Below are 12,665 nucleotides of genomic sequence, written 5' to 3' on the forward strand. Positions count from 1 at the left end.
CCGTGTGCTCCGGGCAGGCCTCAGCATCCCCAGGTGCACAGGGCGGGCGGCTGCTGCACAGCCAGGGGCTTTCCGCAATGGCATCCTGGGAGAAGGATGGCAAAGGAAATGTGGTCGTGAAAAACAACTGGCATTGTCCGGGTTTCCAGATATAGGTGGCACATTTCTTGTGCTAATTGCTGTTGCTATATTGTTCTCTCTCTCTGTTTTCTTAGCCCAATAAAGAGAAAAGTAAAAATTGTGGTTAACTTGCAAAAATTAGGAACTGCGGTAATCACTTCTTCCCACTTAACTTTTATCATTTTATCTCCCTGTAGTTGCTTCCTCTTTGACTTAACAAATTTTTACATGAAAGTTCATGTAGTACACACTTATCTTAGCTGAGAATGGGGTATTAGAGCTGCTACGAGTGGTAACTCTTCCTACCCCAATTCCATTATAATTTTCCTGAGTAAAATAATGTGTCATCCTTTTGTTAAAGTAGGAGAGTTTCTGCATTGCATTTAAGTAGGTCATGTTGTGGGATATAATTTATGAGCAATGTGCACGGTCTTGCCAGTGTCACCATATTATCCTGAGAGTGATTATCAGTTGGAAGCTTAAAAGTGAGAGACCAGAGGGGAGATATACATTGAAGTTATCTCTTTTATTGACTCATGCTGTCTTTGACTTTCATTAGAAAAAGAAGATGAAAGGGGTTTTCCCCTCCTTTGGTGAAGGAGACAGTTTCTCTCTTTCTGTACTCGGAGAGGAACCTGATGTTGCTTAACTCACAGCTGCTGGAGAATTGAGTTTCTGGTCTGGTGAATTTTAAGAATTTACAAATATTGACAACCTACAAGAGAAATGTTTTGTGGGAAGTTTAAACTGCACTTGTTATTTGCTCTGTGTCTATTGTTGGTCTTCATACAAGGCTTCCTCTCGTGCAAGCTGACAGTCTGTCTGCAAGCAGCTATGCTTGCCTGGCACAGTCGACAGCAGATGAGGCAGTATTATTCCTAAAAGCTGTGTCTGTATTGGCCTCCAGCTCCCAAAAATGCAGCTGTGGCTGAGTTCTCAAGGATTCAAATCTCAATCCTCAAACCCTGAAGGGATAACTACAAATCATATGTTCTATGGAGTCAAAGCTAAGTGCTTTCCCTTGCAACTATATTTCCTTATTTTAGTGTCATTTGTCTGGTTAGTTTGCTACATCTATGAGAACATATGAGAACAAGCTAATTTCTGTGTAGAATATATCAGGTTTTGGGTTTACATGAGATCATTACCTCTGATTTCATTAAGAACTCTGAATTGAAAATAATTTCTCTCTTGTGAGATGCTAGTTTGGGATAAGCCTGAGGTGTAACAAGGCTGTATATTAAATCTGTGATTAGTCATTACATAATCTCACAACAGTTATATAAATGTCTGTATCCTATAGAGCAAAGAGAGCTGAGATGTACTCACTGTGTTAAGCAGAATGCGAAAGTGTGCATTTCTGGAAAACACTGCTTGGCAATAGATGCTCTGTGTTAAATATGAAGGGTTTGGGATGTGCATGGCTCTCGAGCTGAAGAGATGATTCACTCTCAAAGCCCTCTGGGGAGTGCCAGGAGCAGCTTTTACTGTAATGAAGTTCTTCTCTTTGAAACTCTTGTGGTTTACCAAAAATTTGTCCTGTATGACTTGACAGGCTCCCTTGTAATGAAGTTGAAGGAAGGCTGCAGGAATCTATGTCTGTCTGTCTATCTATCTATCTATCTATCTCTCTATCTATCGCTCTTACAAATGATGGTTAGAGTTGTGTGGGTGTGTATCCATGTCAGTTTTGATCAAGTGAGGAAGATAAGGGATTTACATTTTGTACCAATTTTGTGAAGAGAAATAATGATTTTTATATAGAAGGAAGAGAGGCTTGTCATTAGCCTTGAATAGGAAGGCACAGGAGAAGGAATGCTAGAATTTAGGGATAGATATGGCTGTACTACACTCCTACTACAGATCAAATGTTGTATTTGGTTAAAAAAGTTTCAGCTGTATCTTATTGCTGAAGAAAAATACCTTGAGAGAGCCGTGAGTAGGTTGAACACATTGCACTTCTGGGAGCCTTACCTCTGTGCAGTGCTGTAAGCTTGGAGAATTTTACATGGGGCTGTGCTGAAAACCTGCTTTTTACCTTGCAGCTAGTGTAGAATGTGGCTGATTTCTTTCAAGAATTCAGTGTTGGAAATCTGTCTGTGGTCCTCTTTTGAACATTTTGCAAATTCCAACAATATCCTTAAATTTTTTAGTAGAAGAAATGGTTTGTTTGCTTCATTTCTTGCAAGTTTTCCCATTGTTCTGTAGCAAATAATACATTGAGTTCCTGGTCCAAATAAGTCTAAGCTAATTCATCATCTATAATATAAGAAAGTAAAGCCTTTAAAATAAGCCCTACTTGGAGTGCGACTCATTTTCCTTGGGAGAAGGGATATCCAAGGCTGCTAGACAGATCCGGATGATGCAGCAGCTCAGTCCAGATGAATTACCAGAAGTGCTTACCAAAAGCCTCAGGCATAAATAAGTCATGAGTCAAAGAGTTGAAGCTTGTGAATATTTATATGCTGGATGCCAGGGTGTGAAACAGACCTTACAAGACCTCACCTTTGCATTGACTTGATTTACTTGCTTATTTACGTGGCTGCTGTGTTTTGTGTTCCCTGTGGATAGGATAGAAAAAGGTTGGGAAGATTCTTAAACCAGTTGCTAATTTGCACAGATTGTGCTGTACAAAGCATTGCTTGGGACTTGGCAATTTTGACTTTACCTTAAATACTTTAGGGGATACCTTAAATAGCTTAGGGAAATCTGTTCACCCTTGCCTTAGTTTCTATCCCTGCAAGTGAGGTAAGTCATCTTGACTTCCTAAACAAAGTACTTCAGGATTTAGTCATGTCAGAACTTTGTGCATCAGTTACCTGATGGACTGCATGGGTTTCAGAGCTATATTGCCAAAGCCATATCTGTTTCTGGCAGGACCTTGCTATTGACCAATGAATATTTGTGTTTGATATCCACTCTTCTCATCTGATTTGTAGACTTTACATGTCTGCTTGCATATAGAACCTGTGGTGTTGTAATCAGCCCTTCCAAAGGCAATTGCTGCTACCAAGTGAGGAAGGGGGTCAGCAGATATTTCTGTTGTACATAAATGCTTCATGCATGCTTAAATTTCCCTGGTCCAGACCTAAAGAATTGTATGTAGAAATATGGGTCAGGTCTAGTGCAATGAATTAGATCACTGGCTGCTGTGTCATCTGTGGATTCTTTGCTGACTGAAAAGTCTGTCATTAGCACATGATATTGAAATGTTGGGAGAGGTCAAAGTTGCACGAAGCAAGGTACAAACTTCAGGGGTGATATGATAATTTAAACTCTAAATTTTTCTGGAAGTTAAAGGGGACCTTGCCAAATGTTTTTGTATCAGAGTGGAGAAGCTTTGATTCTTCATCACATTTATCTTTCTTTCCTGATGCTCAGTTCTTGTAGGGGCTATTCCTGTTGTCCATTTAGTAATAATTTAAGACGGCATAAGCTTGTACTTAAAGGAATAAAGTTAATAAGTGTACTTTGGTTCCTTTTACAGATGAGATCATTTCATACTCTTCTTTTGGAAGAGGCGATCAGAGGAAATGGATAGCTATTCAGATTTCACTGCAAAGAACCTCTCATCTTCAGCTAACATGTCTCTTTCTTTGCCTGGACAAGCTGGACTCAATACCACCAGCGATCCCCCTTCTATGTCAATAAGCAGGCTTTTCCCAGCCCTGTTGGAATGCTTTGGAATCATTCTTTGTGGCTACATAGCAGGAAGAGCCAACATTATCACATCAACTCAGGCCAAAGGACTGGGAAATTTTGTGTCCCGTTTTGCACTCCCGGCTTTACTGTTCAAAAACATGGTGGTACTTAATTTTTCAAATGTGAATTGGTCCTTCCTGTACAGTGTTTTAATTGCCAAAGCTGCTGTGTTTTTTTTAGTCTGTGTTTTAACGTTGTTAGTAGCCAGTCCTGAGAACCGATTTAGCAAAGCAGGTTTGTTCCCTATTTTTGCTACACAAAGCAATGACTTTGCATTGGGATATCCAATAGGTGAGTATGTTTTCTTCTTTAAAATTATTGTCACTGTTCTAGACATGTTTGCTTTTATGTTTCCATAATTTGAAATTGACTTCTGAATTGAAGTTCCATGCAATTGAAATAATTTCTGAAGTGCCTCTCAAATTCTCTTTGAGACTGCTCATCATCTAGGAAAGATTAAACCAAAAAAAGAGAGCAAGTTGGTTCTAGCAAAACAAAAACCAAGATGTTTGATTACAGAATTGAAAATAGAATTACAAAGGCAACGTCAAATATGCAATTCCAGATTATATGTAACAAGTAGATCCATATTTTGGATTACTGTAGGAGTTAACAGTATCCTTCTCATTATTCCAAGGCAGCATGTTCAGGAGAATCCTCAATATTTCTTATTCTCTTCAAATTTGCTTGATATATATAAAATTTAGACAAATGCAATTGAATACTCTTTTAAAAATGAAAATACTGTGTTTCCCTCGGTTGCGTTTTCTGAGATTTATTCCTCTTGAATGAAATCAGAAGTATGCCACAAATGGGGCTGTGAGAATTATATCTTTGTTTGTTGGTATGCATTTTAGATGCCAATTAAAGTTTCTCTTTTTTTAAATATATGTATTTTGGGGGTCTCTGAATGTATTGCCATTGTATCCTGGTTAAAACATTCTTTCAGCTTTTACTTTCTTGTAAGACTGCATATTTCTTCAGGTACTCCATGATTTATAAGATATGATTTATATTTTTTCTATGTATGATATTGACAAAATCTATGCCATTTAAAGCTTTACTGGAATAGTTACTGCAACAGAAACATTGTAGGCTCTTGAAGTTTATTTCCTCTTGTCCTTTCCCTTCTCCCATCCCCAAATTTTCACTGGTGTTGGGTTCATGCTGTCACCTGTGCAAACTTTTTGCTATTAGTAAAATATTACCCAAGTGTCTCTGAAGTGTTTGCAGAACTGGACAACAAAGAATGCCTCGCTGTTTTTATGTGGTAGAGGTAGTGTTTTGAACAAAGCCTGATCTTTTAATGAAAAAATATTTTTAAATGCTGTAGCAGTGGAAATTTGTAAAGGAAAAAAATCAATATTGGCAAATTATGCATTAAACCAACACTATTTAAAAAGGTATTTTGAACTCTTAACAATTCCTGAGTCTTCATCCCATGTAATTTCTTTAATATATTACTATTATTATGTATTATTTCTTTACTATGCTCTTTTTTGCTGTTTGAAAAGACTTGCACATAGCAAAATCAAAATGTGGGTCAAATTTTTGAAGCTTGTCACTGTTTTTCTATTATCATGGTTTTGATAGTTCTAGATTAAAAAGTGATGTTGGGGTGAAAAAGAACCAACTAGCAGAGAGGTTTGTTAGCTCACCCCTGATGTAGTCAGAATTACTATGATAAAAAGCTTTGGGGGTTTTAATTGCAGGGTAATAATGATACAAGTCTGACAAACAGATTCAGGTGTTCTCTAGAGCTGTATGTTGGTGTACAGAGGTGCTGTGTGGGTGACAGTCACTGTGACTTCAATCATACTCATTGTATTAAGCATGGACAACTAGTGTGTGCTTTATCTGTACTTCTGAGCAGCTGGGACATGGAGAATTGATTCTTTAAAAAACTAAAGTATATTTGATTTCAGTTTTTTGTTACAATCAGCAAGCAGGCATAATGATATAAATAAAAAGAAAACTTTTAATTAGTGATAGAAGTTGTGGATTATTTTTACTGTGTTAAGGATTCTGTAAGACTGATGTCTTATTTTTTTTCCACTCATTGACTCAATATTATAACTCAATTTTTTGTACCCAGTAAAATGCATTCTAACCTTATACATGAATTAAAGTACATATAGACCTTAAGTTATTGTCTTAAGTATGCAGATTCACTTTACCAGAATGTAGAGGTTTTTAAAATTTTTCACTCAGACGTTAATTACACGTGACTTGGGTGGAGTTGTGTTTGAGTGACATGGGCATTCTGTATAAAGCAATATAAAACATCAGTCTCAGGTTTGAGGTTTTAGGAAAAAAACTGTTTGCATAAAAAGTGTCCAGCATGTTTAAAGTGGTTTTGATTAGCAGGTTGTGTTTAGTGCTTAAAACTGGCTTATTCAATGCAGTAACTAACCCCAAACCTGGTACTTCTGTTCAGCAGTCTATTTAGGATTTTAGTATTTAGAACAGGTAGTTCTTCTACATGTACTTTAATAATGGCCTGTAAAAGTAAAAATGCCTTTGGTGCCTTTTTTTATATATATAAGAAATCAGCTAGTTGAGAATGTCAGTTTATTTGCTGTAAAGAGGAGACTGTTCAAAAGTGAGTGCTGATTTAGCATTTGGAAGTTCCTCTCATTCCAGAGGCTTAAGTAATACAAAGGTAAAACTCTTTGGATTTTGAAAAATGTAGTCACAAGGAAAAACTTTTTCAAAAAAGGTTAATAATGTTGTTATTAATAATTATGAATTGTATAGTATATATCTAATACATATTATTTGTAATAATTATGATAGAATTAACTATATATACATGTATTATAATTGACATACTGTTAATAACTATAGCATATTATTGATAATTACTAATAACAAAATGTTATTAAATGTAAGAATTGTAAGTCAGGTAAAAGAGAACATACTACTTTTAAAGCATTGGGGTTTTTTTAATTCACATTAGAATTGAATCTTTTATATGTTTCCAAAACATTTTCATTATTTTTGAAGTGCCTTTAGTACAAACTTGAAATAAGAAGCAATTCTTCTTTGACTCAGAAATATGTACTAGTAATGAAGGCAAAAGCTTGAGTTGGACTTCCTTGAGGGACCATAACTACAGCAAGTAACTCTTGTCCTAAGTAGTCCCAGAGAATGAACCAATAATTATGTCAGAAAATTTTTTCCCAGTTGTTGCTTTGTTGTGTTGTAATGAATCAATGTAGAAAGATCACACCTGGCTTACCCATTGAGAACTGATTAAACTCCAAAGAATTGAGACTCCCTCAAGATGGGAAGCAACTTGTATCCTGCAAAGGTGCCTTTAATTCTCCCCAACTGTCGTGTTTCTGGGGAGGAAAAGCAAGTCAGAAATAAAGCCAAAATTTTTCCAGCATTTGGGATGACTCAAAGGAAACATAGAATTGTTACTTTGTTTTCTTTCTTTTTTTCTGTTTATGGTTGCTAATTGTAGGATGATTAATAGCATTGGATAGTTAATCTTTGGTCTTTAATGTGTTCTTTAGATAACTGTTGCCTAATATGATAGGACATACTTCTCTTCCTGCATTATCTTATATTGATTGTTATTGATTGCTTCAGTTCCTTCTGGAGGAAACTTAAATAATTTTCTTTAGTTTTGAGAGAGCAAAATTTAATTTCAGTAATTCAATGTATTTTTCTGCTGAAGTGTTACCACTCATAACTCTTCATTTTCTGTCTTCTAGTTGAAGCTTTATATCAAAACACTTACCCAGAGTATCTCCAGTACATTTACCTAGTGGCTCCAATATCTCTTATGATGCTAAACCCCCTGGGGTTTATCTTCTGTGAAATCCAGAAGTGGAGGAATAATCGCACTGTGTCACAGAGCAAAATCAAAATCGTGGGCCTAGCACTCCTCCGAGTTTTGCAGAACCCAATTGTATTCATGGTCTTCATAGGAATTGCCTCAAATTTTATTCTTGGCCAGAAAATTCCTGAATACCTTGAAAACTTCCTTGATGGACTGGGCAGTTCGTTTTCTGGCTCTGCACTTTTTTACCTTGGACTGACCATGGTGGGACAAACAAAAAAACTGACAAAGGGTATGTTTGTTGCACTGATCCTTCTCATCACAGCCAAACTGTAAGTTCAGTTTATGTATTTTTATACTTCTGTTCTCTAGATGTTTTAAGCTCTGAATACCCAGGTCAGATGGCTTTTCTCTCAAAAACATTATGTTAAAAAAAAAACATTTCACTCCCAGAATTTGAGTGAGTCCTTCCCAAACTCTTTGATAAAATACAGCTGTTAATTTTTAAAGGAAATTTAATAGACTAGAAACCTGTTGTCAGGCTCTGCAGAGAAAGAAATTCAGAGGTGCTGTGCCTTCATGGACTGCCTACAGGCCATCTGTCGTGAATTGGGTATTTGGGGAATTAGTAGCTTAAATCAAAATTTACTGAATAAATAGGTAGTAGTGAGTTTGAATATATAAGATTAGTATTTGTATTTTATTTGGCTTAAGCAGTGCATCTTTAAATGAGTTGTTTCTCCTTATTTTATCTATAGGTCTTTGAAACTATACTGGAAGAGCATAAAAATGGTCACTTCATGCTCTAAAACTGCTTGACTTTTAAGCATGAATAAATGCCAAGTTCTGTTTAGAACTTGTACTACCATAATCTTCCCTTGAATATATTTCAGGGAATATTTATTTAATATAAAATATTTTATTTCCTACAGAACTACAATTAACTTAATAGAATGTTTGGGTTTTAAGTTTATATTGTAAAATTTGAAGGTGCATTTCATTATCAAGTACAACTAACCCTTAAAGCTAAAGACCTAGTCTGTAAACCAGCTTAATGACAAACTTTGTAATGAAAAAAGTGTGAAAAACACTGGGTTTTAATGTTACCACTTAGTTTACTGTGGGCCTATGTAAGATTTACATTGAGTCTGTGTGAGATCTGGGCTATGGCTGAAATAGCCTTGATGTCACTGGTTTGCTGGCCAGAACTTTTGGCATGGGATACTTAAGCATGAGCCCTTATTATATTTCAGACAGCTTGCACAAAGGTGGACTGAATTTCAGAGCTGCTGACTGCTTACAGCTACTATTACTGTAACAGCTGTAAATTGAGAGAGTTTTTAATGTCTTGGCATTCTAAATTTGAAGTTTGTACAAAGAATGTGTCTACATAGTCAGGGAAGCTGCTTCTGTACCTGAGTTTGTTGATATGTTTGTCCTCCTTATTTTAAAGTAATTTGTGATGGAAGATTTTTAAGCAGCTGGGAAATATTTTGATAACAATAAAAGCAATCATTCAAAGTGATGTCAGTATTTTGCTTTTCATAAGTAGTATTCAAAGCCTTAAATTTCCTTTTTATTCATTTTCTGGGTAAAGAGAGTCTATTGTAGGTTGAGTAATATTTTTTCAATTACTTTTTCCCCTTTTCTTTCAGGCTCATGTTGCCATTTCTCTGCAGAGAGATGGTGGAGCTCTTGGACAAGACTGACAACGTGGTCAATCACACCAGTTTATCAAACTATGCATTTCTTTATGGAGTTTTTCCAGCAGCACCTGGTGTTGCAATATTTGCAAGTCAATTTAACATGGAAGTAGGAATTGTATGTAGTTAAACTTTTCCAAATATGTCCTAGCTTTGAGCTTAACTTCTTTGATTAAATAAAAAAATAAGTAGGCTTGAAGAATTTGCTTTTCTGAAGTATAGATATCTTAGAATTACTTGTAATCTCAGGATCTTTTCTGATGTCTTAAGTGTCTTGATAGTCCTCATCCTTTTTTTTTTTCATTTGTGACTCTAGTAGGAAGAGATAGGATAACTTCAGATATAAGGAATTTGTATCTCTCTTGTTTTTTGGGGTTGTGTTTTAGTCTGGTTTTTTCCAACGATTTTATCTTTGAGATGTTTTTGTAGGGGAAAAAATAAATTATATTACTGACTTCAGTAAGAATAGTGTCATAGCTGAAAATTTATGGAAGATCTTAGGCTTTAAGTGATTCATTGTGCTGCCCTTCAGTTAAATCTTGTGATAGAAAGCATTTTACTTTATATGTACATAGTAGAGGATACCTTTTTGACTTAAAAAAAATTTAGAATTGTTTCTTCCACTTGAAGTGACATTAACACACTTTTGTTGATTTTCATTGTTTTTAGTGGTTTCTGTTTTGGAGTTGTTTAGATGTATTTTTTTTAAGAAAAAAGGATAATAAAAGTAAATCTTGCAAGATAGAATTTTAACCTCTGGAAATTTCTTTAAAGCAGAGTCTCTAGTATGAGTAACAACTCATATTTCCATCACTGTGCAAATTGTAGAAAGACAATGAGAAGCCAAACTAGAAATCACTTGTAAATATATATGGTTTTTTCTCATGAATTGGTGCATATTAATATTTGCATAGCTACATGTTTTTTTTAGTTATTTATTGTGTGAATGTTTATATCCAAAAGCAAATTGTGACAGTGTGAATTTACCCCTGGACAGCAGTTATTAGTTTATTTGATGCCCATGAAAAAGCTCTGTAGAAATCTGCAGTAGGAGACTCGACTCCTGCTATTTCAGAAGCTTGTTAAAATTTTCAGTTTAGCTCTGTGTATAAACCAGATACTTTCTGGCTCAAATTCTAAATAATTTGTTATTGAAACAATTCATTATTTGTGAAAGTTCTAGGTATGTTTAATTCAAAGGTCCAATTTTGCCAGTTGTTGTATTCCTGAAAGCAGATTATTTACCCTGAGATGCGATTGACGCGGTTGCTGTTCCTGTTTGACTCTTGGCAGATTACCTCAGGCATGGTGATCAGCACGTTTGTGTCTGCCCCCATCATGTACGTTTCTGCCTGGCTGCTGACCATCCCTTCCATGGACCCCAACCCCCTGGCAGCTGCCCTGCAGAACGTCAGCTTTGACATCAGCATCATCAGCCTCATCTCTCTGGTACGCGCTGCCGGGGCAGCCCGGCTGTGTCACTGCAGCAGCGCTGCTTCCTCATCACATCCTCAGCATCCTCAGCACAGGGGCAGGAAGGAGTTAAACAGCCTGAGTAGGCAGTGGGGCTGCTGCAAAGCTTCACTGTACAGAAAGATGAGTGACTGAATTAGACCGTTCGGTGCAGAGCTTGAGAGGGTTTTTGTTAGGTTTGTTTTCTTGTTTTAATAACAGGGTGTGGGGGAATTCAAGTACTAGCTTACACCACAGAGGCTGGTTACATCAAGCCAAGTGAGCTGCTTGGATATCACAGTAATGAAGGCTGTGTACAAACTTCAGCTCCAGAAATGTCGGTGCATATTTGTTTAATGAAGTCTTAATGAGCATTAATGAAATAGTTTAACCTGAAAAATTTATGTTTATCAAATTCCTTTACTAGAAATTATTTTCTTAAAAACAGAGTTGATAATCCCGAAGTCCAATGTCAATTTTGTTTTGGTTTTATAGAAAGTACAGATAGTATGATTACTTTATTTGCTTTTTTAAAATAAAATCATGCATGTTGGAAGGAGTTGGAATTTTCTGAAGTTGTTGTCTCACTGAAGTCCTCTTGTCTTGAAACTCTGCCTGAAGGGAAGCCAGAAGTGAATGCTAACTCTTGCTGGTCAGATAATTTTGGGAGATTCAGGGGATGTGGATTTTAAATTCTAAATTGCCAGGCTACACTGTGGTCATTTGTGTCCTGAGGAACTAACAGGTTTCTGCATGCTCCAGGCAAATGCTTGGTCTTTACAGGAAATACTTCACCAACATGAAAGCACCAAGATGCTTTTTGTGACCACAGCTGCTGAGGCAAAGGGGCTAGCAGCATATTGTAGCAGTCATGTTGCTAAGATCTGTTGTATATTTAATTTCACCATCATCTGCCAGAATACTCATCTTGTTCTTTTGGGTTTTGTTTTATTCTTAAATTAATTTTTCTTCTTGTATGTTACAGACCTGGTCTCTTACTGTTGTTGTTCTGAGTAAGAAATACAAACAGATTCCTCATATGATTACAACAAATCTACTTGTTGCTCAGGTCAGTAGTAAGGAGAATGCTGTTGTGTGAGGTTTAGGGTTTAAGTTTTTAACAATTTTGGAAGTTTGATTTTTACAGTAAGATCTTTATAGCAAACTGTGGAGGGCAGGTGAATTTAATGTGTGACTTGTCTAAACAATTTCAGTGCTGTGAAATACACCCTTGAAGAAAGTGATAGTTAATGTGGGCGCTGTGATTCCTAAACAGAACTATAAACAATCAGAACAGAGAGTGGCTTCTGAGCTGTTTTCTTAGTTATTGCCCAATACTGTTGAGAGCACTTCTGTTTCAATTATGCCCATCTGAAGCAATGCCAGGAGCAGCAGCCTGTGTTTGACTCTACAGTAACCCTATTCAAGGGGCTAAATAGAAAAATAATCCCTGTGCTGGTTTATGTCCCTGAAGCTCTTGCAGAGAGATCAGCAGGTGCAAGTGCTGTGCAAGGATGTATGGGGATGTATGGCTGGTGGCTAGGGAAGGCTAAAGCCAAGTGGCTCTGGATTAATTTTAATTGTTATTTAATCTGAGAGAGAGAGCTACAGAGTACATGCTCCTTATTCTCTTGAAGTCAACTGCACAACTGGAACAGCCTGTGCTTCTATAACATCTCTGTGGTAGTGCTTTCTGAAGTGTTCTGTAGTTGTTTGTTTTTTTTTTTTAATCTGATCACGGAGTCACATCTAAAAATGTCATGTATGATAACTGCAGTTGCTTCTGTTCTGTACCAACAAAGCTAGCTAAGATGAACTTAAAAAAATGGAAGTATTTTGTTACAGTTTCCACAATACTTCACCCTATCTTTTCAGATTCCTTCAGTGTTAAAATTATC

General features: G+C 36.4%; 1 protein-coding gene across 3 annotated transcripts in view; it reads left to right on the top strand.

Annotated features, from left to right (window-relative positions):
• The window catches only part of GPR155 (G protein-coupled receptor 155), a 31,119-nt gene that overhangs the window by 735 nt on the left and 17,719 nt on the right, over nt 1-12,665 (top strand). For all 3 annotated transcript variants that reach the window (XM_074548459.1, XM_005484079.4, XM_005484078.3), the window contains exons 2-6: nt 3,608-4,113; nt 7,545-7,944; nt 9,268-9,433; nt 10,609-10,764; nt 11,753-11,836. In XM_074548459.1, the coding sequence (XP_074404560.1) occupies nt 3,654-4,113; nt 7,545-7,944; nt 9,268-9,433; nt 10,609-10,764; nt 11,753-11,836 (1,266 nt within the window). In that variant the 5' untranslated portion in view covers nt 3,608-3,653. The remainder of the gene's footprint in view (nt 1-3,607; nt 4,114-7,544; nt 7,945-9,267; nt 9,434-10,608; nt 10,765-11,752; nt 11,837-12,665) is intronic.

This window comes from Zonotrichia albicollis, chromosome 10, assembly GCF_047830755.1.
Source record: "Zonotrichia albicollis isolate bZonAlb1 chromosome 10, bZonAlb1.hap1, whole genome shotgun sequence".
NCBI classification, from domain to species: Eukaryota; Metazoa; Chordata; class Aves; order Passeriformes; family Passerellidae; genus Zonotrichia; species Zonotrichia albicollis.